This window comes from Gorilla gorilla, chromosome 7, assembly GCF_029281585.2.
Source record: "Gorilla gorilla gorilla isolate KB3781 chromosome 7, NHGRI_mGorGor1-v2.1_pri, whole genome shotgun sequence".
NCBI classification, from domain to species: domain Eukaryota; kingdom Metazoa; phylum Chordata; class Mammalia; order Primates; family Hominidae; genus Gorilla; species Gorilla gorilla.
Genome location: NC_073231.2, coordinates 149,669,792 through 149,694,601, shown reverse-complemented (window position 1 = coordinate 149,694,601; position 24,810 = coordinate 149,669,792). Strand labels below are relative to the sequence as shown.

The following is a 24,810-nucleotide window of genomic DNA, read 5'->3' as shown; positions in this document are numbered from 1 at the left end:
GCGGGAGGAGGCACCGGCGGGCGGGCCAGGGAGAGATTCGTGGTCACCAATCAAAGTCAGCCTGGGTCAGCCTGCTGGTGGGCCTTTCCCCCGCCCTTGGTGTCCCTTCGACCTGTCCCTTGGGGGTCGGCCAGGGAATGAGTGCTTGGCCAGGAGAGCGGGCCCCGCTTTCGAGCCCGCGGGGACTTCTGCAGCTGGAGGGTGCCGTGGGCTTGGGGGCCCCCAGATGCCCCGGGCCTTCCCCCAGATCCTAGGGGAGCAACCGCGAGAGAAGTGGGCCGCTCCGGGCTCTGGGTGTCCGCAGGGCGGGGCCTCCGAGGGGGCGGGGATTTGGGGGGATGGGTCCTCTGCGCGGGGCGGGGCCTCATAGGGGCGGGGCTTCGAGGTGAGGCGGGGCCTGGGGTGGGGCTTCGCGGAGGACCCTGGGAACGGGCGGGGGCGGGGACTAAAACGGGGCGGGGCTTCGTGGGGTGGGGCGGGTCCTGGGGCAGGGCTTCGCGGAGGAGGCTTGGGGGACGAGGAGGGGACAGGGCCTGGGGAGGGGCTTCGCGGAGTAGGCCTAGGGGACGAGGAGGAAACAGGGTTTGGGGCGGGGCCTCCGGAGGGGCGGGGCCTGGGCGCGGCCCGGGCTCGGCAGCTCGCGGGGAAGCTCTGCTCTGGCTCCGGCAGGCACAGGCTGCTCGGGAGGTGCGCGCCGGCTCCGCCCCCGGGCCCCGCCCGTCCGCCGCGCGCCCGCGCCTCCCAATTCCCAGAGCCGGGGCTGGGGCTCTAGGCTGCCGCGGCGGCTCTAGGCTGGGCTGCTGGGCGCGGGGCCAGGGCGGGCCGGGAGAGGCTGCGCCGGCGGCGGATCGCGCAGAGGGCGGTGGCCTGGGCCGGCCGAACCATGGCGGCCCCGGAGCCGGCGCCGAGGCGGGCCCGGGAGCGGGAGCGGGAGCGGGAGGACGAGAGCGAGGACGAGAGCGACATCCTGGAGGAAAGCCCGTGTGGTCGCTGGCAAAAGCGACGGGAGCAGGTGGGCGCGGGGGTTGGGGCACGGGGTGACACCGCCCTTCCAGAGCCGGAGGGGCCTGGAGGCTGCGCGGGGCGTGGGGGCGCTGGGAGAGCGCGGCGCCTGGAAACCTCTCCGCGGCCCCTCGCGGCCCGCGAATCAGCCACCCCTGGACCCCTTTGGCCTGGCGCCCGCCCTGGGATTCCCTGAGGGCCAGTCTCCTCCCAGGACCACCTCCCCATGCCTCTGGACTCAGCCGCTAGCTCCCTGGGGATCCCCCTCGACCCCCTGAAACCTGCTCCAAATCCCCTTAGCCCAGCCCTTGGATAGGAGCCCTTGGCTCCTGGCGGCAGCTACCCTCAAAGCCCCACCTTCCCGCAGAGTGGCTCAGGGCCTGCAGCCCACGCTTGGGCCCACTGGAAAGGTATGGACAGGGACCAAATCCTCACCCACAACCCTGACACACACCAGGGCACACATAACCCTTTATTCACCCCCAGGTAAACCAGGGGAACATGCCAGGGCTTCAGAGCACCTTCCTAGCCATGGACACGGAGGAGGGGGTAGAGGTGGTGTGGAACGAGCTCCACTTCAGAGACAGGAAGGCCTTCGCGGCGCACGAGGTGAGACCGCTGCCCCCTCCTCATCCTGCTTGGGTGACCACCTGCTGACCACCCAGCGACCGCCCTCCCTCCCCAGGAGAAGATCCAGACCGTGTTCGAGCAGCTGGTGCTGGTGGACCACCCCAACATCGTGAAGTTGCACAAGTACTGGCTGGATACCTCTGAGGCCTGCGCGAGGGTGAGCACGGGCAAGGCCCCGGGCAGGCAAAGACCACAGCTAGGTGGGGCGGGCATGGAGACGAACCCGCATCTGGTGGAAATCCTGAGCTCGCACCCTGCAGGTCATCTTCATCACAGAGTACGTGTCATCAGGCAGCCTCAAGCAATTCCTCAAAAAGACCAAAAAGAACCACAAGGCCATGAACGCCCGGGTATGGGGAGCGGGCTGGGGCAGCCACGGGGACAGGACGGGGTTGGGGCAGCCTCGGGGACTGGGATGGTGAGGGGATGCCCGGCGGCCTCGGACAGGGGCTGGGCGAGGATGCGGGGCGGGCTCCGCAGGCCCAGCCGCCTCTCCTGCGCCCACCCAACGGAGTCGTGCGTCCGCCGCCAGGCCTGGAAGCGCTGGTGCACGCAGATCCTGTCTGCGCTCAGGTGAGGGCCTGGGCTGGCCTGGGCGCGGCGCCGCCGAGCCCCCATCTCTCCAGAGCCTCCTGACCGGCTCCTCCTACTCTCCCCTCCCCAACGTCTGCAGCTTCCTGCACGCCTGCAGCCCCCCGATCATCCACGGGAACCTGACCAGCGACACCATCTTCATTCAGCACAACGGCCTCATCAAGATCGGCTCTGGTGCTGGCGGGGCAGGGCTGGGTGGGGGAACGGGGCAGGGGAAGGTGCCTGGAGCCAAGGGCAGAGGAGTTCTGATGCCCCAGCAGCTAACTCCGCTCTTTCTCCCGCCCCTTGGCAGTGTGGCACCGAATCTTCTCCAATGGTAAGTGCGGACTTTGGGGGGATGGGGTGCTGGAGAGGTCCCCGCCCGCTCAGTTCTGCGCCCTTCCACAGCGCTTCCAGATGATCTCCGAAGCCCCATCCGCGCTGAGCGAGAGGAACTTCGGAACCTGCACTTCTTCCCCCCAGAGTATGGCGGTGAGTGGCGCTGGGTCCAGGTGCCCCGTGCCTGCCCTGCGCTTCTCTCCTACCTGTCCTGTGCTCTCTTCTGTTCAGAGGTGGCCGATGGGACCGCTGTGGACATCTTCTCCTTTGGGATGTGTGCGCTGGAGGTACTGCCCCCGCCCTCCACCTTGTGCTCTGCCCTCCTCCTAACTGTGCCCTGCCTGGCTCACCTGTGTGGTCCCTTCCCCATGCCTGACCTGGCTCTGTGCCCCAGATGGCTGTACTGGAAATCCAGACCAATGGGGACACCCGGGTCACAGAGGAGGCCATTGCTCGCGCCAGGCACTCGCTGAGTGACCCCAACATGCGGGTAAGCAGCTTGCCCTGCCCCTCCCCAGCTGGCTTACCGTGCTCAGCTAGGGCTAACAAGGTGCTCCAGGCAGACCTGGGAGAACATCACAGTTTGTGCAGTTGAGGGGTATACCAGCTGACTGCACCCCTCCCAAAGAGGACCTCAGTGGGAGCACATACTGGTTCCAGGCCTGAAGGCCCTAAGGGGTCAGCACATTCTAAGGACAAGAAGGCAAGAGAGACCCTCCCTCTGTGGCTGCCATCACCATGCCCGTTTTATAAAGAAACCAAGGTTCAGAGGAGATGAGTCCTTTGCCCAAGGCTTTAGAGTAAGCGGTGGAGCCAACATCTGCACCTGGGTCTGCTTCACTCCAAGTCCTTGACTTTAAGCTTCCAGGAGGTGATGAGGCTCCAGCTTGTGGGGGGACATGGTGGGTGCCAAGCAGGCAAAAAGAGGTATGGGATGGAAGCTGCATCCACAGCCCCCTCTGCTCGGAGTCTAGACTTAACTCCATGGCCTCAGGAGATGGGGGTGCCTGGATGGGGCTGGTGGGGAGCTGGAGCCAGGCTGGGCACGGATGTGGACAGAGTGGGGACCTATCAAGGTTGTCTCCAGTGTTGGGCCTGAGCTGAGCTGATCAAAAGGCCATGGGTAGGAGGCTTGCAGGTGTGACTTTAGGATCATGGCTTCTCCCCACGATTTTTTGGGGGTTGAGGGAAGCAGAGCATGGTGCTCCAATCCCAGAACCCAGCTGTCCTCAAGCTCAGAGGACCAGGTCCTGGCCTGGCTGCTGCTGGGACTCCTCCCTGTGGGCATCCCTGCATGTCCTGTGTGTCCCTGAGGAGGGACATGGGGAACTCAGGGGCCACCTCTCCTCGAACTGTGGGACCAGAGCAGAGAGCCCTTGCACACCACCAGCCTCTCCTCCCCGTGCCCCAGGAGTTCATCCTTTGCTGCCTGGCCCGGGACCCTGCCCGCCGGCCCTCTGCCCACAGCCTCCTCTTCCACCGCGTGCTCTTCGAGGTGCACTCACTGAAGCTCCTGGCAGCCCACTGCTTCATCCAGCACCAGCGTGAGCAGCAGGCCGGCCCGGGGGGTGGCCGGGGAGGCAGAGGTTGGGACGTGGAAGGGGCCCTGCAGGACCCACGGCCTGAGCACACCGCCTTGATGCTCTTGTGGCCACAGACCTCATGCCTGAGAATGTGGTGGAGGAGAAGACCAAGGCCATGGACCTGCACGCGGTCTTGGCGGAGCTTCCCCGGCCCCGCAGGCCCCCGCTGCAGTGGCGGTGAGCAGTCAGCACCCAGAAGCCTCCCCTCCCCACACCTCCCCTCCCCGCACCTCCCCTCCCCTCGCCCCGGCCAGCCCCTCATGTGCCTCCCACCTCCATGCCAGGTACTCGGAAGTCTCCTTCATGGAGCTGGACAAATTCCTGGAGGATGTCAGGTGAGAACTGATGTAAGGTTGGGGGCCAGGCAGCTGTCAGGCCTGAACCCCCAGCCACCCTGTTGTGTCCCCAGGAATGGAATCTACCCACTGATGAACTTTGCAGCCACTCGGCCCCTGGGGCTGCCCCGTGTGCTGGCCCCACCCCCGGAGGAGGTCCAAAAGGCCAAGACCCCGACACCAGAGCCCTTTGACTCTGAGACCAGAAAGGTGAGTCCCCTCTCCTGCTGCTCAGTGCCATCCCTCAGACCTTCTAGCAGCCAGATAAGAGGTGCCCCTCCTTCTCTTAGGGCCTGCATCCCCACAGCCCAGCTCTCCTCCTGGCTGCCAGAGACCAGATCCAGGCTGACCCCCTTGTGGGGGTCATGGGGGTTATAGGACAGGCTGGGCACTCTCCTTTTCCAGGAGGCTCCCTGTCCCCTCAGATCCTTCCCCTGCATCCTGCTGCCTGCCCTGAACCGACTCCAAGCATCCTTCCTCCAGAACTCACCCGGGCTCTTCCACCCTGCCAGCCATCTTCCCCCCACCCCCCCACCCCTCCCATCCCCCACCTGGTGCTGATTCCCGGACATCTACGTCCTGGTGTCTCCCCAGACTTTTCCTGCAGCGCTCCCTCCTGGCCAGGAGCCTCTCTCGGTGCAGTGCAGCCAGAATTCATGTCCTAACAGGCAAACTGCCTGCTCCTGGCTGCCAGCAGAGATCATGGCAGTCCTCAGCTGACTCCCAGGCTCTGGGAGGCCTGATCCCGCAGGCACCGTGCACTTCGGCGCGGTCCTGTCCCGCCCAACCTCCCTTTCCCCACGCCCACAGTTCCCTCTTTGTTCAAGTTGTTCTCTCCGCGGTGAAAGCTCCTATTCAGCCTTCAGTACCCAGCCCCAATGTCGACCCTTCTCGAAGCTTTCCTTAGCTCGCCAAGCCACTAGCAGTGAGATGGGCTCCTCTTAGAGATTCCCCCCTTTCCAATCTTTGCTGTCCCTTCCCGGCCCCTTTGGGGCCGCGGCATGTGGTCTTGCTGCTGGGTTTGTGAGTCCCAGCCTTCCCCCGCTGCAGGTCATCCAGATGCAGTGCAACCTGGAGAGAAGCGAGGACAAGGCGCGCTGGCATGTGAGCGGGGCCTGGGAGGGCGGCGCTGCCGTGGGGAAGGCGGGAGCGTGGCGGAGCCCTGAACCCCCAGCCGACCACGCCCCGCCGCCTCCCCAGCTCACTCTGCTTCTGGTGCTGGAAGACCGGCTGCACCGGCAGCTGACCTACGACCTGCTCCCAAGTAGGCTGGGCAGGGGACTTGGGCGGCGGGCGGTGACCCCAGGCGGCGGGTGGCGCAGCGGCCTCATGCCTCGCCTTACGCCATTGCCTCAGCGGACAGCGCCCAGGACCTCGCCTCGGAGCTCGTGCACTATGGCTTCCTCCACGAGGTGTGCTGGGCGGTGTGGCGCGGCCTGGCGGAGGGGGCGCACGGGGCAGGCCGCGCCCCTCCGTCCCCCATGCCTCCCTCCTTCCGCAGGACGACCGGATGAAGCTGGCCGCCTTCCTGGAGGGCACCTTCCTCAAGTACCGTGGGACCTAGGCCTGACCCGGAGCCCCAGCCCCAGGGGACCATGCCGGGGTGCTGCCTGGGCAGGCCATGTTGGGGAGACCCCAGCACCGTGGGGCTGCCCTCCTCCATGCGCCTGGGAGCACAAAGGCCCCGGTAGTGAAGGAACCCCCGCCTCCTGAGAGTGGGGCTGACCCTGCCTCGGGCGCCGAGGGGTTGGGGGGTGGGTGTGGGGGAGCCGTTAGGCCTGCCAGGTCCTTAGGATCAGGGTTGCCCCCAGAACCCCTTCCCATATCCTCCATTCTCCGCCCTGAGTTCCTACCCAGGCTGCCTGGCCAGGACCACTGCCTCCTCAGCATGCAGGAGGCTGCCCTGTAGGGAACCCCAGCTCTGGGGCTTGGGGGTGAGGGTCAGCCCTGGACAGACCTCTGCCCAGGGAACTGCTCCATGGGGTCTGGGAGAGCAGCCATCCCCGGCTGGCACCATAGACCCACACAAGGAGCCTGCACAGCAAGCCAGCGGTGACACACCTGCAGGTGTCAGGCATGGCACTGGGCACAACAGGGACCTGGCAGGAGAAACAGACCACAGAGAGGTCTGGAGTTGAGGCTGTTGTCAGCAAAGCCCCTGGTCCCACACAGCTCTGCCCTAGAGCCACTTTGACCCTTTACCCACCCTGAGACCAGAACTTGCAGCCCCTCTGCAGATTTCCTCTGGCCACTGCAGCCCCTCCAGTGGGCTTTTTCTCTCATGCATTCCCTGGCCTGGAGGCGTCAGGGACCCCACATCCTCCCTGCTCCTCAGACTCACACCCCCTCCATGTTACCTCCCGCACCTCCTCCCTGGGGCAGCTGCTCCCTGGGCCTGTGAGGATGTCAGCTCCTGGCTCCCTGCCTCTCTCCCACTCCACTCCTGGCTCAGTCTTAGAGATTTCTATGCCCTCATGGATTCTACCCCTGCCTTCCTGGCCTCTTGATTCTTGGCTTGCCTCTCCTCCAATTCCAAACTTAGTGAAATGGCCTTAAGCATTTTAAACTGTATGTATAAATTTAGCGCATTCATGCCTTTTTAAAAGCATTTCAAATGTCAACCAGGAAGGCACACCACTGTATTAGTTTTATACTGCCGCTGTAAAATTTACCACAAACTTAGTGACTTAACACAAATTTATTGCAATTCTGTAGGCTGGAAGTCTGACTATGGGTCTCACTGGACTAGAATCAAGGCTGGCAGGCTGCCTTCCTTCCTGGAGATTCTAGGGGAGACTCTGTCCCCTGCTCCTTCAGGCTGCTGGCAGAATCCACATCCTTTCGGTGGCAGGGCCAAGGTCCCCACTTTCTTGCTGACTGTAAACTAAGGCCACTTCCAGCTTGTAGAGGCTGCCTACATTCCTTGGCTCTTGGCCCCCTCCTCCATCTTCAGAGCTAGCAGGTTCAGTCTGTGTCACGAAGCATTTCTCTGGTTCTCTGCAGACAGGAAAGGTTGTCCCTAAGGACTCGTGAGATTAGGTTGGGCCCAGCCAGATAATACATGATAATCTCCCTCCTCAAGGTTTTTAATATTAAACACATCTGCAGGACACATTTTGCCATGTAAACTAACATTCACTGGTTCCAGGGATTAAGGAATGAACCTCTTTTGTTGGGGAAGGGTGGCATTCTGCTGACCACAGCACTCCAACCAAAAGCCAAAAACCAAAGCAAGACTTACTAACGCATATCAAATAAATTAAATGTACAAAATAGTGAATCTCAGTTATCTTAAATATTCCAATACTATTTACAAAATTATTCAAATTCTCACGCCTTCCAATTCAAAATTAGCAATCTAAAGTAATTTCCATATCCTAGATGGAAACCCTCATGCTAAACTGTCTGATTATGCATGGTTCTAAATGGTTTCAGTGGCAAATACATAACATTGTACTACTGATTAAACTGAACTTAAAAGCATCAATACTACCATTGCTGCACTTAATCATGTCTCTGTTGAATTTTTCCTTTTAAATTTTATCTTTTCAGAATTATATATGTATTGTTTTTAAAGTAGAATAGTTTTTTTTTTTTTTTGAGGCCAATAATAAATAATAAATGCAGGCTCCTACTCTGATCCTCTCCAAATTCAACTCTCTTAACTGTTTCTTCAGGCATTTGAAATCCATGTTTTTCAAAACCATGAGCATGCTTTTAGTCCTGTTTATTCATTTTTCTACATTAGATGTCCCTAGCTGGCATCCTCTGGGAGGAGGGCGGTCACCTGCCTCAATCTCCTGGCGGCATCATTCCAGTGTTATGGGCATCATAGCTGCATGGGTGTTATTACAGCTTCATTACCACACGTCTCAGGAGAGAACACGGTGTTCTAGGATGGCATTTCTTGCACAACTTTTTGTTTTCCCTGGAGTTAATAATTGCCTTTTTTTGTTTGCCTAGTTTTCTATATGTGTTTGTCATTGATTCATCTTTAGACTTTCCTGAAGAAGCACGAGCATCCTGTCACAGCTTAGAACTCATCACATAACTGACTGCTCAGTTTCTTCTTTTCCTGGAGCCCCCACCATACAAGCCCCCTGCGCAGGCTACTTGTTCTTGGACTTACAGCCCAGTGGTCAGCATGGGTTAACTCTTCACCAGTGTCCTGGACTGCTTTCCTCTTCCTGCATTTGCCCTGTTTGAGAAGGACCGTCCTCCAAGTTTCCTGAGAGCGTGCATAGGAAGTTGCGGAGTCTTTACCTGTTTGTCTTTATGCTAACCTCACATATGCTTGACAGTGTGACTAGCTACAAAAAGCTTGGCTTGGTTGAAAATCATTTATTCCCAGGATTTCAAGGGTAGTGTGTCATTTTCTTCTAGTTCCAAGAACTCTTGTGCCTTTCTGAATTCTGACTCTTTACCTATGATCTCTTCTTTTTCTTTGCCCCATTACTTTGGCAATTCTCAATGATGTGTCTTGATATACAACTTCCCTTTCACCCATTGTTCAGAAAACATGACTGTTTGGTTCTAGGAAATTTTCTTGATTTATCTCTTTGTTGATTTCTCTCATTTCCTTATTTTCTGGACAATTTATTTAGATGTTGGACTTCTGTTGAGTTTTTGTTTTTTGTTTTTTTGAGACAGGGTCTGGCTCTGTCACCCAGGCTGGAGTGCAGTGGTGTGATCACAGGGCACTGCAACCTCCACCTTCTGGGCTCCAGCAATCCTCCCACCTTAGCCTCTCTAGTAGCTAGGACTACAGGCGTGTGCCACCATGCCCAGCTGGTTTTTTAAAATTATTTTTTGTAGAGACGTGGCCTCACTATATTGCCCAAGCTGGTCTTGAACCCCTGGGCCCAAGTGATCCTCCTGCCTCAGCCTCCTGAAGTGCTGGCAAGGCAGGCATGAGCCACTGTGCCTGACCTGGACTTCTCTTTTGAGATGCAGTCATGGTGGTGGCAAGAACACAGGCTCTGGAGCCATTCTACTGCTGCTCCCTGCCTTGTGATGGTGCCCATCAGTAAAAATGGGGATAACAGCTGTATCCATTGCATAGCACTGGGTTGTGAGGCTCCCATGAATGAATGTGTGTAAGAACAGTCCTGGGCACCATGCATCCTGCGTGCACATTATTGCCAAGGGAAGCTGTCCCCAGAGGGTGGTGCCTGTGGCTTCCCCTGGTGGTGGTGGCAGACCAGCCCCCCACCTCCCATCCACCCCCTCCATTGTGGAGGCCTTGTGTGCCAGGCTGGCCCTAAGAGCACCCACCTGTGTTACTGCTATTCTGTTTTCCAGCTATCTGATTCTGTCATTATACATTGTGGAAGACTTCATCTTAAAAGCCTATTGAATTGCTCACTTTCCCCTCATGTTTTATTTCTAAGAGCTCTTTCTCATCCCGAGGTTTCTTTCTCTATAGCCCCCAGTTCCTTTTTATTGACTGAGAATGGCATTTTAGTTTTCATTTTTCTTCGGCTTCCTTTATTGTCTCTGTTTCTTCTGAGTCCCTTTTCTTCTTTCTCAGGTGTCTGGTGATCCTGGGCTGTCCAGTTGCATTGAAGAGTGAGATGCTTTTAGTGGCTGGGGCTTATGACCTGGTGAGCTTCGAGGCCAGGGATCTGGCTGGGCCATTCTACTGGGCAACACTCTGCCCCTAGGTGCCCTGCCAGTCTTTTCTTTTGAGCTAGGAGCTGCTGCAGAGAGGAGCCCTCCTCTCTGAGAAGCCTGATGGCATGCGGGTGGTCAGACCCAGCCCAGGGGTGGAGGCAGGGGTAGGACCCAGAGTCTCACTTACTCCCAGGCTTTCAGACAGGATCTTGCTTGAGGGGAGCCTCAGAGCTCCTCTCCTGGAGCTCACGTCTCAGACACTGCAGTGCCTGCCAGCCCCGGTGGGTAGGGACAGAGGTCTGGGGTTTCCTTTCTGTAGCTGTGCTTTCACCCACGACCCTCAGACACTGGCCTCCATAAGCGAGTGGGCTGGAGTAGCTCTCACTGTCCACCTTCCTTCAGCTCTACAATATCCCAGCTCTTTGCCCTTGCAGGGTTTGTCTTTATAAAACCCCTTTCCTATAATTTCAGAAGGTTTCAGGAGGGAGGCGGGGAACATTCTGCCCTATTTAAGTAGAGGTGTCTGTATTAAATTCTAAACGTTCCCAGGGTTGAAAGGAGGCCTGCCCGGGATGCCTTGTGGCCTTAGGCAGCTGAAGGTGCCTGAGCTTACAGATGTGGCTTCTTCGGATGACGGAGTTGGGGTCTCGGGACTGGGTGCAGCAGATGGCAAATGTCCAGGACAGGCAGCTTTCCCAGCAGTACTGACAGACACCTTGGGCCATGAAAGCCAGTTCAGGGACTAACGGGGCCTGCGGGCTGCGGGTCTAGCGACTGATGTCAGCCAACCTAGGGTCATCGGTTCCCTGGAAGGAGAAAAGGCTGTCAACTGAACGAGGCCTCCCGGCCCCAGGGATGTCGCGAAGCGGGGACGACGCATCTCACGACGTGAGCCTGAAACACGCGGGCCTTTCATCACCCGAGACTCCTCCAGCCCAGGAGGGCCCCGCTCTTTCGCCTGCCTCCTGGGGGAGAGCCTCTGGACGACGCACGCGACAGCGTTTTCTCCAAAAAAGGCAGAGAAGAGAAGCGTAGCAGTGGCCGCAAGGGCGACGGGCGGCGAAGGGTACTACACGCGCCCGCGTCGGCCACGCGGAGAGATACGTCCGACTTGAGTTCCGCGGCGCACGACCCTAGACGCCCGAGGTGCGCGGGCCACGCCCCTCGCCCGGCCAAGAGCACGCCCCTTCCGTCGCCCCTCCCGGGGGCGTTTACCGTTCCTCCCCGCCCCGGAAGCGCGTTCTTACCTCCTTCCTCGCGAGAGTTCCGTGCACCGGCGCCCAGATCGCGCGAGACAGCAGAAAGAGCAAGAGTGGGTGGCGCGCGCGGCGGCCGCGACGGACGCAAGATGGCGACGGCGACCATAGCTCTCGTAAGTGAGCCCCCCCATGACCGCGGGCGGCCCTCGGCTTGCGGGGCCGAGTCGTCGACCCAGCCTGGGCGCGGAGGGCCTCCCAAGGACGCGGCGGTCTTTCCAGGTCCCGCGCGGACTCCCTTGTGTCCCCGGGTCGCGTGAGGCGGGGGCGGGGCGGGCGCGCGCCGGCGGCCGGCTCGCGGCCTCAGCTTCCGGCCTGCGGACCCCAGCTTCCGGCGGGGCGGGGCGGAGTCCTGGGCGCGGCGTGTGGCCCTTGCGGGCGAGCCTGGCGGGGTTGCGTTCCTGTCCGCTAGGTCCGGCAAGCGGGGGTCGTCGTCCTCCCTTTGCCGACGGGGGTGTGCGCCGTGGTCACGACGGAAGCGGGGTCCTGGGGGTGATGCGTGGGCCTTCGGGTTGATGGGATCAGAAGGGGACGGGACCTGTAGAAAGGGGTCTGCAGCTCAGAGCATGGGGTGGCCTTGGCTCACTGCGCCTGCAGCTGTGAATTCGTTCTCCGGTGCTGTAGAGGGATCTGGTTATCTCCATTCTCTTGTCTCCCCTTGGAAAGGAAGGACGTGCGCTCTCATCCTACGTGTTTTGAGAAATCGCATTGTCCCAAGCTCTACGGGAGGATTTGGGGACGCAGTGGGGAACCAGACAGGCAGTTGGAGGTCTAGTGCGCACCAGAAGCCAGTTCCCACCCAGGGTGCCATTTGCTGGGCGCCCTAGGGAGCTGCGTGGGCATCCAGAGGAGTGAGTCGCCCCCTGCTCTGCTCAGTGCCCACTTCACCGGGCAGGGCAGGCGTTATTAACGTAGAGGGAGAACACCCATGCACACAACACATGCACGATGAAGTCTGGTTTTTCCTCCTCACCACTTAGCTTATAGGACCTAATCCCCTTTTGGACCTTTCTCAGCCGCAGTTTACCCCTGTATTGTCACCCTTCCCCCAACCCACACCCAGCGGGATGGGATAAGGTCTGTTTGAGAAGACAGCTTGGGCAAATGGCTGAAGGCTGGACTGACAGGACCAGGGAGTGTCCTTAGACTGCCATTGCCAGGCCCCCAGCGGGCGGGCTGGTCCCATGTCCCACTGAGGCAGAAAGCAGTTACTAGGGGGAGAGAGGCATTTACACAAGATACCCAGCTTGCGAGGGCAGCCCAGTGTGTGATTCACAGAACTGGCTAACTCCACTCTTTCTACTATGTCCTTTCTCTTGAAGCCACAGGAGTAAGTGACCTTTGAGGGGCACTCCAGAGAGAAAGGATGTAAGGGTTGAGGACCTGGTGACTGTCTTCAGGCAGCAGTCAGAGAGTTGATGGTGAAGGAGGAGGAGGCTCAGACAAGGACTGGACACGGGAAGGTGGAGGAGGAGAGTGGATGCCTGACTCCCCAAGCACCCGCAGAACAGCGCCCTGTGCTCATGAGGGTTAAATGGGGGCTCAGGTCTGCTGTGGCGTGGTGCCAGATAGGTGGTGTCATTGTTGAGTTGGACGTGGGCCATAACTGACCCCACGAACGGGTTGTCTGTTGGGGTGTTTGTTGCCATCCAAATTCTGTTGGGTTTAATACGTGGTTTTTTATTGTCAGGTTTCAGGCTTGCATCCGGCTCCAGGAATGAGCTGTAGCCTGTGGTCTAACCCATTCCTCTTTTAATGATTGGGATGGAAAGGCTTCTAGAAGGGTTATCTGTTCCCACCGTCCTGGTTGGGCACAGTGATGAGAGCCTGTCCCCTGTCTCATGCTGCTTCAGCTCTCATGGGAGGTTGAATGGAGCAGCTGAACTTGGCTGACAGTGGCCTGGTGGGGAAGGAAGCCAGAAGATGCAGAAGGGCCTCCCCTCCCATGGGCATGCCTTCTGCCTGGTGGCTGCAGAATGAGGCCGGCTGCCTCTTCGCAGCAAGGGTAGGTCTTCTGGATGCATCTTTTCACTTTGACGCATGGCTCCGTTCTCTTCACTGACAGCCGGACCAGCTCTCATTTGGGGTCATCACCCTTGGGGTTCCAGTTCCTTTCTTCTGTAGGCCGCAGCCTGCAATGTCACCTCATAGAGAGGCCCCCTGGCTGCCATGGCCTGGCAGAGCTCATAGCCACTCCTTTCTTATCCTGTGCTTTCTTCGTAGTGCTGGTAAACCACAGAAGTCATCTTTGATTTTGGCATTCTTTGCTGGCAGCTGACACCAGGCTCCTGAGAGAGACGTCTTTCTCTCTCGTCTCGTGTCTACGGCCTCTGCAGCGCTCACTGTGGAGCCTGGGCACGCAGTAAGCAGTGTTCATTGTGTGAAGGGAACTGACGGATAGAAGGCAGTGTCCTGCAGCCAGCTCTGCCCTGGGTATCTGACACTGGATGTTGTTAACAATACTGATGAGTGCTGGAACCTGTGGCTTGCTTTGCTGCTTTCCATGTGCAGAGACTGCAGGTTGTGGGGTTGGGGGGGTGTCGGGATTTCACTGAATCTTCACAGTAGCCCTAGGAGACAGGCCGTCCCCATTCCCAGCTGAGGAGCCTGAAGCCTTGAGACCTTGGGACCTTCAGTCATTCGCTCCACGTTACTTTTTTTTTCTTTTTTTTTTTTTGTGTGTGTGTGAGACGGAGTTTTGCTTTATCGCCCAGGCTGGATGGAGTGCAGTGGGGTGATCCCGGCTCACTGCAATCTCTGCCTCCTGGGTTCAGGCAATTCATGGTAGCACCTCAGCCTCCCAAGTAGCTGGGATTACAGGTGCCTGCCACCATGCCCAGCTAATTTTTGTATTTTTAGTAGAGATGGGGTTTCACCATGTTGGCCAGGCTGGTCTCCAACTCCTGACCTCAAGCAATCCACCGCCTCGGCCTCCCAAAGTGCTGGGATTACAGGCGTCTGGCCACATTACTTTAAAAAAAAAACTTTTTTTTCATAGAGACAGCATCTTGCTGTGTCGTCCAGGCTGGTCTTAAGTGCTACATCGGTCTCCCAAAGTGCTGGAGTTACAGGTGTGAGCCACCATGCCCAGCCCCTACGTTGCTTTTCTTGTTTTCTGATGGAAATTCTCCTCTTTGCTCTGGGCTGAGGAAAGGCAGTCCCAGAGTTGGCACCCCAGAGCCCCTCTGCTGTGCTGCCCCTCAGAGGGGCTTCCCATCCCTCCAAGCACTGCTGCCTGGTGCTGGGGGGCATCCTGACCATAAAGATGCCATTTTAATTGCCTAAAGATGGCAGTACGTGACTAGCTGCGATTGTAAACACCAGTTTCCTCCAAGTTCTCCCAGCGTCTGGTTAGCACAGAACCCTAAGCTGCATGCAGCTGGGAACTTCCATCTGCCAGGAATGGCATGGGGTGTCCTGTGTAGAATGCACCAGTGGGCCGGCTTTTCCCAAGAAAATGTTTTTCTGAGCCACATCCCACTGTCAACACTGTTGTGGCTCACTTGTTGGTTACTGCAGTGATTTGGGGGAGCAGGAAGTTACAAAAGTGCCCATCAGTTCACCCTGTTCACGGGTATCTGGAGACTGGTCGTGAAGTGATCTCTTGCTGTGGGCAGTGAGAGGCAGCCTTGGCTGGGCACAGTGGTCCACGCCTGTAGTACCAGCACTTTGGAGGTTGAGATAGGTGGATTGTTTGAGACCAGCTTGGGCAACATGGAGACCCCCATCTCTACCAAAAATACAAAAATTAGCCAGGTGTGGTGGCGCGTGCCTGTAGTCCCAGGAGGCGGAGGTTGCAATAAGCCGTAGTTGCACCACCGCACTCTAGCCTGGGCAACAGAGCCAGACCCTGTCTCAAAAAAAAAAAAAAAAAAAAAAAAAGAGGCAGCCTCTGCTCTGGCTGTGCATGCAGTGGGAGGGGCCCCTTGTTTCCTTTCACTCTCTCCGGGGTGCAGTGTTTAGGCAGCGTGGGGCTGAGTTGGGCAGCTAGAGCACACCCATGCTGGCAGCACTGGGAGCAGCTCCAGGCACGGGCTGGGTTGGCCTTCCCCAGTGCAGCTGGGCTGGTGGTGCTGCTCCTCCTCTGGAGGCTGAAGGACCTGGGACACTCTGGTGGGTCAGCCCAGCCTCTGGCTTTGCGCACATGGCTCCAAGGGTGGGCACACTGATCTCTTCTGTCCTTAGATATTGTGGGTCTCATCCTTGAGCTGGGAGTGGGGTGACTGCATGCTGCCTTGCTTCTCGCTGTGCAGCCTCTGAGAAGGTAGAGTAGGTCTCAAGGCCCTTCCATCATCTCCCGACCCCCACAGCGTTACCCGTCTCCTGCCCGTGGCCTGTCTTTGCCCTGCCATCCCTCAAGACCATTGTGGAGCTGCTCCTCCTTCCTGTGCCCCCTTAGGTGTGGGTCTTACTGAGTGCAGAGGGCCAACCTCTTGGCCGTCCTCCTGCGAGACAGCTCTGGATGGTTCTGTTGCCAGGGAAGGGAGGCCTGCGCATCCAGACCCCTGCCCACCATGCTGCTTAAAAGTGTCTTCAGGAGAGAACTGGGACCTGGGCTGGGCCAGAGCCTGTGGAAGGCACTGGAGCTGGGGCTGAGTTGTGGGCTGGCCAAGGTGTGTACAGGTTGCCTGGAAGGCACCGCTGCTGCCTCAGGAGGGCATGGGGGACACCCAGCCGGTTCCTTTGGCCGTCCAGCCTGCTGGCAGGAGAGGATGGCTTTCTTTGGCCTGGGGCAGGAGCACAGCTCTCTCTGCCCTCCTCCCCGTCCCCGCTGGGACTCGCTGGCAGCCCTGGCCCAGCCCATGCTCCGCTCTGCTTCTGACTGGGTCCCTGGGCGTGCTGATGGGTGTGAAGAGAGGGCAGTTTGGGCTGGGGGGTCATGTCGGGAATGCCTCCCTGCCCGGCCTCCCTTGCTTATCCGTGAGGAGCTCAGCCCTTAGCTCGGGAGGAGAGCAGGCCTGGGCGGTGGGGTGGTGTGCCTGTCCGTTACAACATCTCCTTCCTGCCTGCAGCAGGTCAATGGCCAGCAAGGAGGGGGGTCCGAGCCGGCGGCGGCGGCGGCAGTGGTGGCAGCGGGAGACAAATGGAAACCTCCACAGGTACTGACCTTAAGCATCCTCTCCCTCAGGCCCGCCCGCCTGCCCGCCCGCCCGCCTGCCTGTGCGTCCCGGGGCCCAGAGAGGGCTGGCTGGGGGCGGGGCGGGAGGAACCTCGGGAACCCTTCTCTGCCTCTGGGCAGACAACTGCCCGCAGGACCACGGCCCTCTCCCCGTGCCAGCCCTGCACCCTCCCCACCCAGCCACTGAGCTGGCCTTTGCCCTCTGCATCTGCCCTGCTCCAAGCACCAGGCGGGGCCTGTTGACAGTCTGGCTGGGCGGGGATGCCGGGGCCTGGAGCTCACGTGTTCTTAGGCATCAGCGTCTTGCAGGAAGGGTGGGCCAAGGGTTCCAGAGCTTGCAGTGCTTTAGGAGCCGGAAGTACAGATTTCATTTGAGACCTCTGTGTTTTCACGTAAATAAAACAATGAAGCAACGCGCAAATCAAAGCACAGGTCTGGTTGGGACTCAGCCCTCCCCATCTTTTTTCGGCCCCAGGCTCCAGAGTGGGTGCAGGTGGGTCTTGGTCTGTTGGATGGCCCAGCCTTGGGAGCAGGTCCTCAGAGGTGGAGCTGGGCCTGTGGCTGGGTAGTCGGGTTCTTTGTGCTTCTCCATGGTAGCGCCCGCCTCCAGAGCATTCCAGTGGGGCCTCAGCAAGGTGGCCTGGCGGCCTCTTGGGGCTGGGCCCTCCTCTTGGTCCCCCAGGCACACTCAGGGGGTGGGACTGGGACATGGTATGCAGCCTGGATCCTGGGAGATGTGGGGGCTGGTGCTCCCTGGCCCTTGGCTGGCGCCCAGCCGGCCATTGGTTGGTGGGAGAAGGGCCTTTTGTTTACCAAGACAAAGAGGAGATTGAAAAGTGTCTGGGGGCTGAGGGGGTTGGCATTGATTACCATGGTGACAGCCTGCTCTCAAGTCCCAGCCTCTGGCTCTTGGGCCCTCTTTCCCACTAAGGAGGAATGGGCTTGGGGCCAGCTGTGAGGGTGGTGAGGACAGGCCTAGTGTGAGCCGGACTGGGGCACCTGGTGCTGAGGGTGGTGAGGACAGGCCTAGTGTGAGCCGGACTGGGGCACCTGGTGCTGAGGGTGATGAGGACAGGCCTGGTGTGAGCCGGACTGGGGCACCTGGTGCCACCCACAGCCAGCCTTTGACCTTCAGGGACTGGTTGGGGCTCTGGTTGCCTGGGGAGGGGTCTCCAGGGCTTCCTGCCCTTTGAGCCTGGGCCAGCATCCCAGCACTTGGCAGGCAGGAGGGGGTTCTTGGGGCTTGGGCCAGCCTGTCCCTTCCTGCCTCCTGTGTCCCTCTGTCCTTGCTCATCACTTCTGTGCTGGGGACCCTTCTCTCTTCTCTGCTGTCCCTCAAGGCTGTGTCTGGAAGTCTCGGAGGGCCCGGTTGGTGGGCCAGTGATCTTTGTGCTTGCTGAGCTGGAGGACAGGCGCAGGCATGCTGTCTGCCCACCCCACACTCTGATGGGCCTGCTAGCCATGCCTCCCTGCTCACACAGCTGCGTTCTTCCCTCTGCAAAAAGCTTAGAGATGGATTTTGATAGGAGGGACGTAAACATAATCCTGGTTGGCATCAGCTTGGGTCTGCAGTGGCTGTGACTGCCCAAGGGCCTCTTGGTCCCCAGGTCCACCTGGCTAGGGTGCCAGTGGGGTCTGCTCCTGGCTTCTCCCAGTGGGCCAGGCACAGCCCATGCAAGAGTGTGTGGAAGTGAGCTGGAGCCCTCTGCAGGGCTCGTGTGGCCCGAGAGAGGCCTGTGTTCTCTGGGAGGTGTGCACAGTGCCTGCGGGGACAGTGGGGGGAGCACTGTTGGGAGAGAGGCCCTTGTATTAGCTCCTTGGGTGGGCCCCTTGAAACTCCAGGGAAGCTGAGCCTGTGTCTGTGGCAGGGACTGTGAGGAAGCCCGGAGGAGCCTGGGAGCAAGGAGTCCCAGAACGTCCAGAGAGCCGTGGCCCTTTTCTCCTGCCTTGGAGGACAGCTGAGGCTGGCTCTCCTGCAGGGCATGTGATAGCAGCTCTGGGGTCAGACTGACAACAAGGGGCTGGACCCCTTTCCTGCCTCCAGCTGTTTATCTTGGTGGTTCCCGAGGAGGCCACTGTGGCCTGGGCCCCACAACTGCTCGAGTTGGCCCAGGGCCTCCAGGGCACCTGCCTGCCTCAGTCTGTGTTCTACCCCATGGGTCCCGGGGGAGACAGTGGCCTGGGCTGGGGACAGCAATGTCAGAAGGGCTGGCCTGAGTCCAGGCCAGGCAGGGGACAGTCTGTGCTAGGGCCCTGTCTCTCTGGGAAGGAGCTGGGCCAGAGCCCATGTGCAGTGTTTGGGACACAGGTGGGGTGGCACTCCTGGGGCCACGTGAAGGAGAACTTGAGCTTGCTGCTGACGGATTCCCCTGCTCCCCTACCAGGGCACAGACTCCATCAAGATGGAGAACGGGCAGAGCACAGCCGCCAAGCTGGGGCTGCCTCCCCTGACGCCCGAGCAGCAGGAGGCCCTTCAGAAGGTGAGCATGGACCTCCCAGGGCACTGCAGGTGTGGGACAGTCAACTGGGGGCAGGGGCAGGGGCAGGGGCAGGGTGCGGGGCAGGCCTGTCTCCCATGGGCTGGGCCCCCAGTGCTCCTCACTGCCGCCTCTCTCAGGCCAAGAAGTACGCCATGGAGCAGAGCATCAAGAGCGTGCTGGTGAAGCAGACCATCGCACACCAGCAGCAGCAGCTCACCAACCTGCAGGTGAGCCCCGGCCGGAGCCTCCACCGCCCTCCCCACCACCGCCACCATCTCCTCCTCTTCACGCTCTTCCTCCTCCTGGGCCTGCGGCCGTCCCCGCAAGCTGTTACGGTGCTCCGATTCTCAAAGACTCATGCTCGGGACCCCCGGGGTCCTCTCTGAGGCACGAGTGGCCCAGCCTTTCCCACCTGTTGCTCGCTGGAGCCCCTAAAGCGCCGCAGCCCCTTTCTTGGCTGCTTGGCTGTAGCTCTACCCTTTTCCCCTTCCTGGTCTTCACACTGTGGCCTCTGGTCTCTCACGTGCTCCCTGCCCCAGCTGTGCACAGCCGATGGTGGCAGCATGCAGGGCGTGGGCCTCCCTGCCCCTGTGGCCTGGATAAGACTGCTCAGGCCCTCACCCCTGCAGTGAGTCCAGACCACCTGGGCTCAGCCCCAGGACTGAGGGGACAGTCTGGAGGCACCTCCCCTGGGGCCCTGCTCCAGGCCTGTGGCCGGAGGCTGCGATACCTTCGTGGGAAGAGGCCGGTGTGAGGCCGACAGGTTCCTGGGCCTCGAGCCTCACGCCCCCCCGCCCAGCCCTCAGACGTTCACGCTACCAGGAGATGTCCTGGCCATTCACTGTGCTCCACTGCCCTCCTCCCTCCCTCCCTTCCTCCCTCCCTCCCTCCCTTCCTTTCTGCCCCAGCCGGCCCAGCTGCAAGGCTGCAGGGCGGGGCACATGGGGCGCTGCGGCCCCCCTGGGCAGGTGCTGGCGGCCGGCAGTGTGGGAAGGCAGGCGGCCTCCCTGGCAGGGCGGGGACTCCGGGCCTTGCCGCTGTCTGCGTGAGGTGTTGACGAGAGCGGGAGACTGCTCGGCTCCAACAGACTGAACTCTGTCTTTACTGTCTTTCAGATGGCAGCAGTGACAATGGGCTTTGGAGATCCTCTCTCACCTTTGCAATCGGTCAATAGAAATGCTCACTTCTTCCGGGGCTCATGTCCTTAGTCAGGGCTAGAGGGGGGCAGTGCAGCCCACGTGCTGGGGACCTTGCTCCCCTGGCCGGCCCTGCCCGCCAGCTCTGGACGAGCGCAGCAGAGCGCCAGGCGTGGTGGGGCCAGTGGTGTGGGCACCCACCCGGGACCGCCCCTGGGGAGGCCTCCATCTGCTCTGAGGGCCCACCTTAAAACTAATCGGCCAGGTAACTGCGGAGGGCAGCCGGCCAGGGCGGGTAGCTGCCAGCACCAGGCCCGTCTGCGCCCACGCCGCCTGCACGCACGGGGTGCGCCCACGGCCTCCAGCCCCATCAGTCTCCAGGCTGCCTGGCTCTTGGGTTGGGGTCAGGCCCCTGAGGAGAGAGGGGTCCTAACTCATGGCCCCATCAGACCCTGGAGGGAGGATGGTTGGATGGGGTGGGGGTGGGGGGACCCAAGCGAGCAAGGGAAGGGCAAGCAGGGCCTTGTGCCTGGCTGTCAGCAAGGGGCAGAGGCCACGCAGCCAGGGCGGAGGAGGCAGGGGCCATGGCTATGGCCTTGGCTGTGGTGGGCAGAGGAGTGTGGGAAGGAGGTGTCCCTCCCTTCCCCCAGAGGCAGGCTCAGGAGGAGGCCAGGTCCCATCTCGGGGATCCTGAGGGGAAGATGTGGCCCCTTCTCTGGGAGCCTCTGTTCAGAGGGGTCATCCCTGTGTGTGGCTCCCATGGGGCAACACATGCCTTGTTCTCTCTGGGAAGCATCTGAATGGGAGCCCGGGCTGGGGGTCTGGTCAGGGAGAGAGCTCTTGGCCCGCCTGGGGGTGGGGCCCCACACTGAAAAGGAGACATGGCCCTGTCTTGGGGGAACCATGACCTGAGGGACAGGCCTGGTCTCGTGTCTGGGGAGCCTGCTGAGTGAGGGGGATGTGATTCCACCTTTGGGGGGGCCTTGCTCTGAGTGGGGAGCCTGAGGTCTGTCAGGGGGCCCAGTGTGAGGAGAACACAGTCTCGTTTTCAGGGAATGCCTGGTTTGAAGGAAGATATCTCACCTTGGGAAGTCCCTTGATGGGGAGAGATGCTTCCAGGCCCCTCTCCACGGGATGGGGCGGTTCGGCCTGCATTAGGCCAGCTGATGTCTAAAGAGGGAAACTGGTCTCTGGCCACAAGGCGTTTTGTGGAGAGGGGCAGGGCCTGGCTCCAGCTGTCTGCTTTGCCTGCCCTGGCCCACAGTCTCCCTGTGGCCCACTGCGTGTGGCTCTGGAAGTCCCCTGCCTGGCATGTCTCCTGTGAGGTGACAGGGGCGAGAACCCGTCCCTGAGGGTGTGGGGGAGGTCCCTCAGCGCAATAGCCAAGCTCACAGCCAAGGCCCTGGACCGGCCAGGCCTGTCACCAGCTCTAAGGAGCCTGGGGGCTTCTCGTAGGGTCTCTGCTACCTCATGGTGCCCCCGGGGGCCAGGCCAGTCGTCTCGCCTGGGCCCGCTCTCTCGGCTGGGGGCACAGGCTCCAGGCAGCTCCTTTGTGAGGAGTTGCAGGGCACTGGGAAGGCACAGCATGAGCCCCCACCTGAGTTGGCCCAGCATGAGCAGCTGCTCCTCGTTCTCTCTTCAGGGAGCCCCCATCTGGCTCCTGAGCTCCTCCCCTGGGGTCTCTTCTGGGCAGTGGCTGCCCTGTCTTCTGACCTCCTCTCTTCTGGCCACCAAACCAGTGGGTCCCTCCAGCTTGGATGGCTCCTCCTTCCCTCTTCTGTCGTGGTCCTTGGCTGGGACAGTGGGAGGATCTCCCAGCCCAGCCTGGGATACCCAGCCCCCAGACTGGAGGGGTGGTCTGGGTGGGAGGGCGCACAGCCCTGCCTCCTGACCATCTGTCGGCTTTGCTGCCGCAGTCTGCCTGGGACCTTGGCGGGCTGGGGTGCGTCCTGTCCTGCCGCTGGGCCTGGCCTTCCTTCTTTGGGTGGCGGGGTCCTGCGACCCCCACACCCTGACTGCAGGGATGGAGCCCGCACCTCCCTGTCATGTGGGGAGCCCTCCCCACAGCAGGGCTGAGTGGGTGGGCCAGGAGGGGAGTGGGCTGCCCAGCCTCCTGCCGCCCCTGACGAGCCAGCGGTTCTCTCCCCTCTGTCCTGCTGCAGATGGCGGCTCAGCGGCAGCGGGCGCTGGCCATCATGTGCCGTGTCTACGTGGGTTCTATTTACTATGAGCTGGGGGAGGACACCATCCGCCAGGCCTTTGCCCCCTTTGGCCCCATCAAGAGCATCGACATGTCCTGGGACTCCGTCACCATGAAGCACAAGGTCAGCAGGCTTGGTCCACCCCGGCCACTTTGGGCTCGCCCCCACCCCTGGGCTCGTGCAGCCTGACAGGTGTGTCCCTGTGTCTAGGGCTTTGCCTTCGTGGAGTATGAGGTCCCCGAAGCTGCACAGCTGGCCTTGGAGCAGATGAACTCGGTGATGCTGGGGGGCAGGAACATCAAGGTGAGGCAGGGAGCCAAGGCCTTGATCCCACAGGCGTGCAGGGCTGCCCCTCCACAGAAGCCTTTTGTGGCCGGGCCTGGGTTGACCGGTCTTTCCATCTCACCGCCTCTTCCCCAGGTGGGCAGACCCAGCAACATAGGGCAGGCCCAGCCCATCATAGACCAGTTGGCTGAGGAGGCACGGGCCTTCAACCGCATCTACGTGGCCTCTGTGCACCAGGACCTCTCAGACGATGACATCAAGAGCGTGTTTGAGGCCTTTGGCAAGATCAAGTCCTGCACACTGGCCCGGGACCCCACAACTGGCAAGCACAAGGGCTACGGCTTCATTGGTGAGCTGGGGTGGCTGAGGCGGGATGGGGGCCACCTGAGGCTGGGGCTGGCCCTGCTCACTGCTGCTCCTGCCCACAGAGTACGAGAAGGCCCAGTCGTCCCAAGATGCTGTGTCTTCCATGAACCTCTTTGACCTGGGTGGCCAGTACTTGCGGGTGGGCAAGGCTGTCACACCGCCCATGCCCCTACTCACACCAGCCACGCCTGGAGGCCTCCCACCTGCCGCTGCTGTGGCAGCTGCTGCAGCCACTGCCAAGATCACAGCTCAGGTGAGGGCCCACACAGCTGTGTCGGCTTGAGGGTGGGTGGGCTGGCCCGATTCCTTGGAGACTGATTCAAGATGGTCTTGAGTAGCCAGACCAGGGACTGAGCACGGTGACCTTTTGGGTTGCAGGAAGCAGTGGCCGGAGCAGCGGTGCTGGGTACCCTGGGCACACCTGGACTGGTGTCCCCAGCACTGACCCTGGCCCAGCCCCTGGGCACTTTGCCCCAGGCTGTCATGGCTGCCCAGGCACCTGGAGTCATCACAGGTTAGTCTTAAGTGGTACCAGATCCTCTCCTCTCCTGTCTTGGCATCTCTAGGCTCGCTGCCCTCAGCTGCCTGGCCCTGTTGGTCTGGGCACAACCCTGTGAGCCCAGGGCAGGCCAGCTCTGTGCCTTTCTGGGAAGGGGGGTGGTAGGGAGTGACTGATGGACCTGGTTGGTTTTCCTGCAGGTGTGACCCCAGCCCGTCCTCCTATCCCGGTCACCATCCCCTCGGTGGGAGTGGTGAACCCCATCCTGGCCAGCCCTCCAACGCTGGGTCTCCTGGAGCCCAAAAAGGAGAAGGAAGAAGAGGAGCTGTTTCCCGAGTCAGAGCGGCCAGAGATGCTGAGCGAGCAGGAGCACATGAGCATCTCTGGCAGTAGCGCCCGCCACATGGTGATGCAGAAGCTGCTCCGCAAGCAGGAGGTAGGCAGAGGGGCGGGGTGCTGGCGGGGGGAGGGTAGGGGGGCGGGGCCGCAGCGCTCAGCTGTCTTCCCCTCGGCCCTGCCCCACAGTCTACAGTGATGGTTCTGCGCAACATGGTGGACCCCAAGGACATCGATGATGACCTGGAAGGGGAGGTGACAGAGGAGTGTGGCAAGTTCGGGGCCGTGAACCGCGTCATCATCTACCAAGAGAAACAAGGCGAGGAGGAGGATGCGGAAATCATTGTCAAGATCTTTGTGGAGTTTTCCATAGCCTCCGAGACTCATAAGGCCATCCAGGCCCTCAATGGCCGCTGGTTTGCTGGCCGCAAGGTGGTGGCTGAAGTGTACGACCAGGAGCGTTTTGATAACAGTGACCTCTCTGCGTGACAGTGGTCCCTCTCCCCGGACTTGCACTTGTTCCTTGTTTCCTCTGGGTTTTATAGTGATACAGTGGTGTCCCGGGGGCCAGGCGCGCTCTGCCAAGCCCAGCCTATAGTGCGGATAAAGGTGCGGATGCTGCTGGCCCTGAACGTCCGTGTGTCTGCCGTCGGTCCTGTCACCCGTCCTGGGCGTGTGTCCTTAGGGGGTCTAGGGCGAGGAGGCAGGGGTGGGGGGGGCCTCTGGACCTGCTTCCTGTTGGCAGGAGGGGCTCCCCGTGGGCGAGACCTGGGCAGGGGGTTGGCGCCCCGGGCTCCGTGCCGCGGGTGGCGGCGGCTGGGTGGGCGGGGCTGCCTGGGGCGCCAGGGTCTAGGGCGCGGGCTCGCAGCCATCCCCGCAGGGTGGTGCTGAGAGAAGGCTGGGCCCCGGGACACCGCGATCCGCTGGACAGCGCGCGCTGCCAGTGCTTTTGTGCCGCAGAGCCGGCCGTCCAAGGCGAGGGAGCTGGCGGGCGGGCGTGGTCGCTTCCCGGGAGGAGGCTCTGCGTTAAGATTCGTGGCCAAATGCCGCGGGGCCA

At 60.7% G+C, this 24,810-nt stretch overlaps 2 protein-coding genes and 1 long non-coding RNA gene across 22 annotated transcripts; 2 read left to right on the top strand and 1 right to left on the bottom strand.

Moving 5' to 3' along the window:
* The first annotated feature begins 501 nt into the window (after positions 1-501).
* Positions 502-7,970, top strand: NRBP2 (nuclear receptor binding protein 2). Of its 6 annotated transcripts, none has more exons than XM_055348469.2 (18): positions 503-1,012; positions 1,489-1,611; positions 1,688-1,789; positions 1,893-1,982; positions 2,165-2,205; positions 2,306-2,400; positions 2,519-2,542; positions 2,596-2,697; positions 2,776-2,831; positions 2,939-3,034; positions 3,956-4,088; positions 4,202-4,304; positions 4,412-4,462; positions 4,537-4,672; positions 5,513-5,566; positions 5,663-5,726; positions 5,819-5,874; positions 5,964-7,970. In XM_055348469.2, the coding sequence occupies exons 1-18, from the start codon at positions 884-886 to the stop codon at positions 6,024-6,026; spliced, it is 1,518 nt and encodes a 505-aa protein (XP_055204444.1). In that variant the 5' UTR covers positions 503-883; the 3' UTR covers positions 6,027-7,970. The 6 variants fall into 6 exon arrangements, with proteins under 6 accessions (XP_055204442.1, XP_063565675.1, XP_055204444.1 ...); XM_004047654.5 differs by having other exon boundaries at positions 505-1,012; positions 2,614-2,697; XM_055348467.2 differs by lacking the exon at positions 5,819-5,874 and having other exon boundaries at positions 502-1,012.
* Positions 7,537-11,648, bottom strand: LOC129524088 (uncharacterized). Its single transcript, XR_008667747.2, has 2 exons — positions 11,323-11,648; positions 7,537-10,881 (listed from the first exon to the last, which is right to left on the bottom strand). It is a non-coding gene; the product is annotated as an uncharacterized lncRNA (long non-coding RNA).
* On the top strand, positions 11,332-24,385 carry PUF60 (poly(U) binding splicing factor 60). 15 transcript variants are annotated; one of them, XM_055348471.2, is made up of 14 exons: positions 11,673-11,743; positions 13,555-13,693; positions 15,731-15,944; positions 16,344-16,430; positions 18,835-18,930; positions 19,068-19,157; positions 20,046-20,096; positions 22,229-22,390; positions 22,478-22,570; positions 22,688-22,901; positions 22,981-23,171; positions 23,297-23,432; positions 23,618-23,853; positions 23,943-24,385. In XM_055348471.2, the coding sequence occupies exons 3-14, from the start codon at positions 15,846-15,848 to the stop codon at positions 24,240-24,242; spliced, it is 1,755 nt and encodes a 584-aa protein (XP_055204446.1). In that variant the 5' UTR covers positions 11,673-11,743; positions 13,555-13,693; positions 15,731-15,845; the 3' UTR covers positions 24,243-24,385. The 15 variants fall into 15 exon arrangements, with proteins under 15 accessions (XP_018887765.1, XP_018887767.1, XP_018887764.1 ...); XM_019032217.4 differs by lacking the exons at positions 13,555-13,693; positions 15,731-15,944 and adding an exon at positions 13,022-13,336 and having other exon boundaries at positions 11,670-11,743; XM_055348470.2 differs by lacking the exons at positions 13,555-13,693; positions 15,731-15,944 and adding an exon at positions 13,185-13,336 and having other exon boundaries at positions 11,685-11,743.
* Positions 24,386-24,810: the final 425 nt, after the last annotated feature.

Excerpts from the sequence above, each read along its gene's own strand:
- NRBP2 (XM_055348467.2), top strand. The coding sequence starts at position 884 with ATGGCGGCCCCGGAGCCGGCGCCGAGGCGGGCCCGGGAGCGGGAGCGG. Across the intron at positions 4,305-4,411 it reads AGGCCCCCGCTGCAGTGGCG|GTACTCGGAAGTCTCCTTCA; the intron begins GTGAGCAGTCAG and ends CCTCCATGCCAG. Across the intron at positions 4,673-5,512 it reads TTGACTCTGAGACCAGAAAG|GTCATCCAGATGCAGTGCAA; the intron begins GTGAGTCCCCTC and ends CCCCCGCTGCAG.
- PUF60 (XM_019032217.4), top strand. The coding sequence starts at position 13,202 with ATGGAGCAGCTGAACTTGGCTGACAGTGGCCTGGTGGGGAAGGAAGCC. Across the intron at positions 19,158-20,045 it reads AGCAGCTCACCAACCTGCAG|ATGGCAGCAGTGACAATGGG; the intron begins GTGAGCCCCGGC and ends ACTGTCTTTCAG. Across the intron at positions 23,433-23,617 it reads GGCACCTGGAGTCATCACAG|GTGTGACCCCAGCCCGTCCT; the intron begins GTTAGTCTTAAG and ends GTTTTCCTGCAG.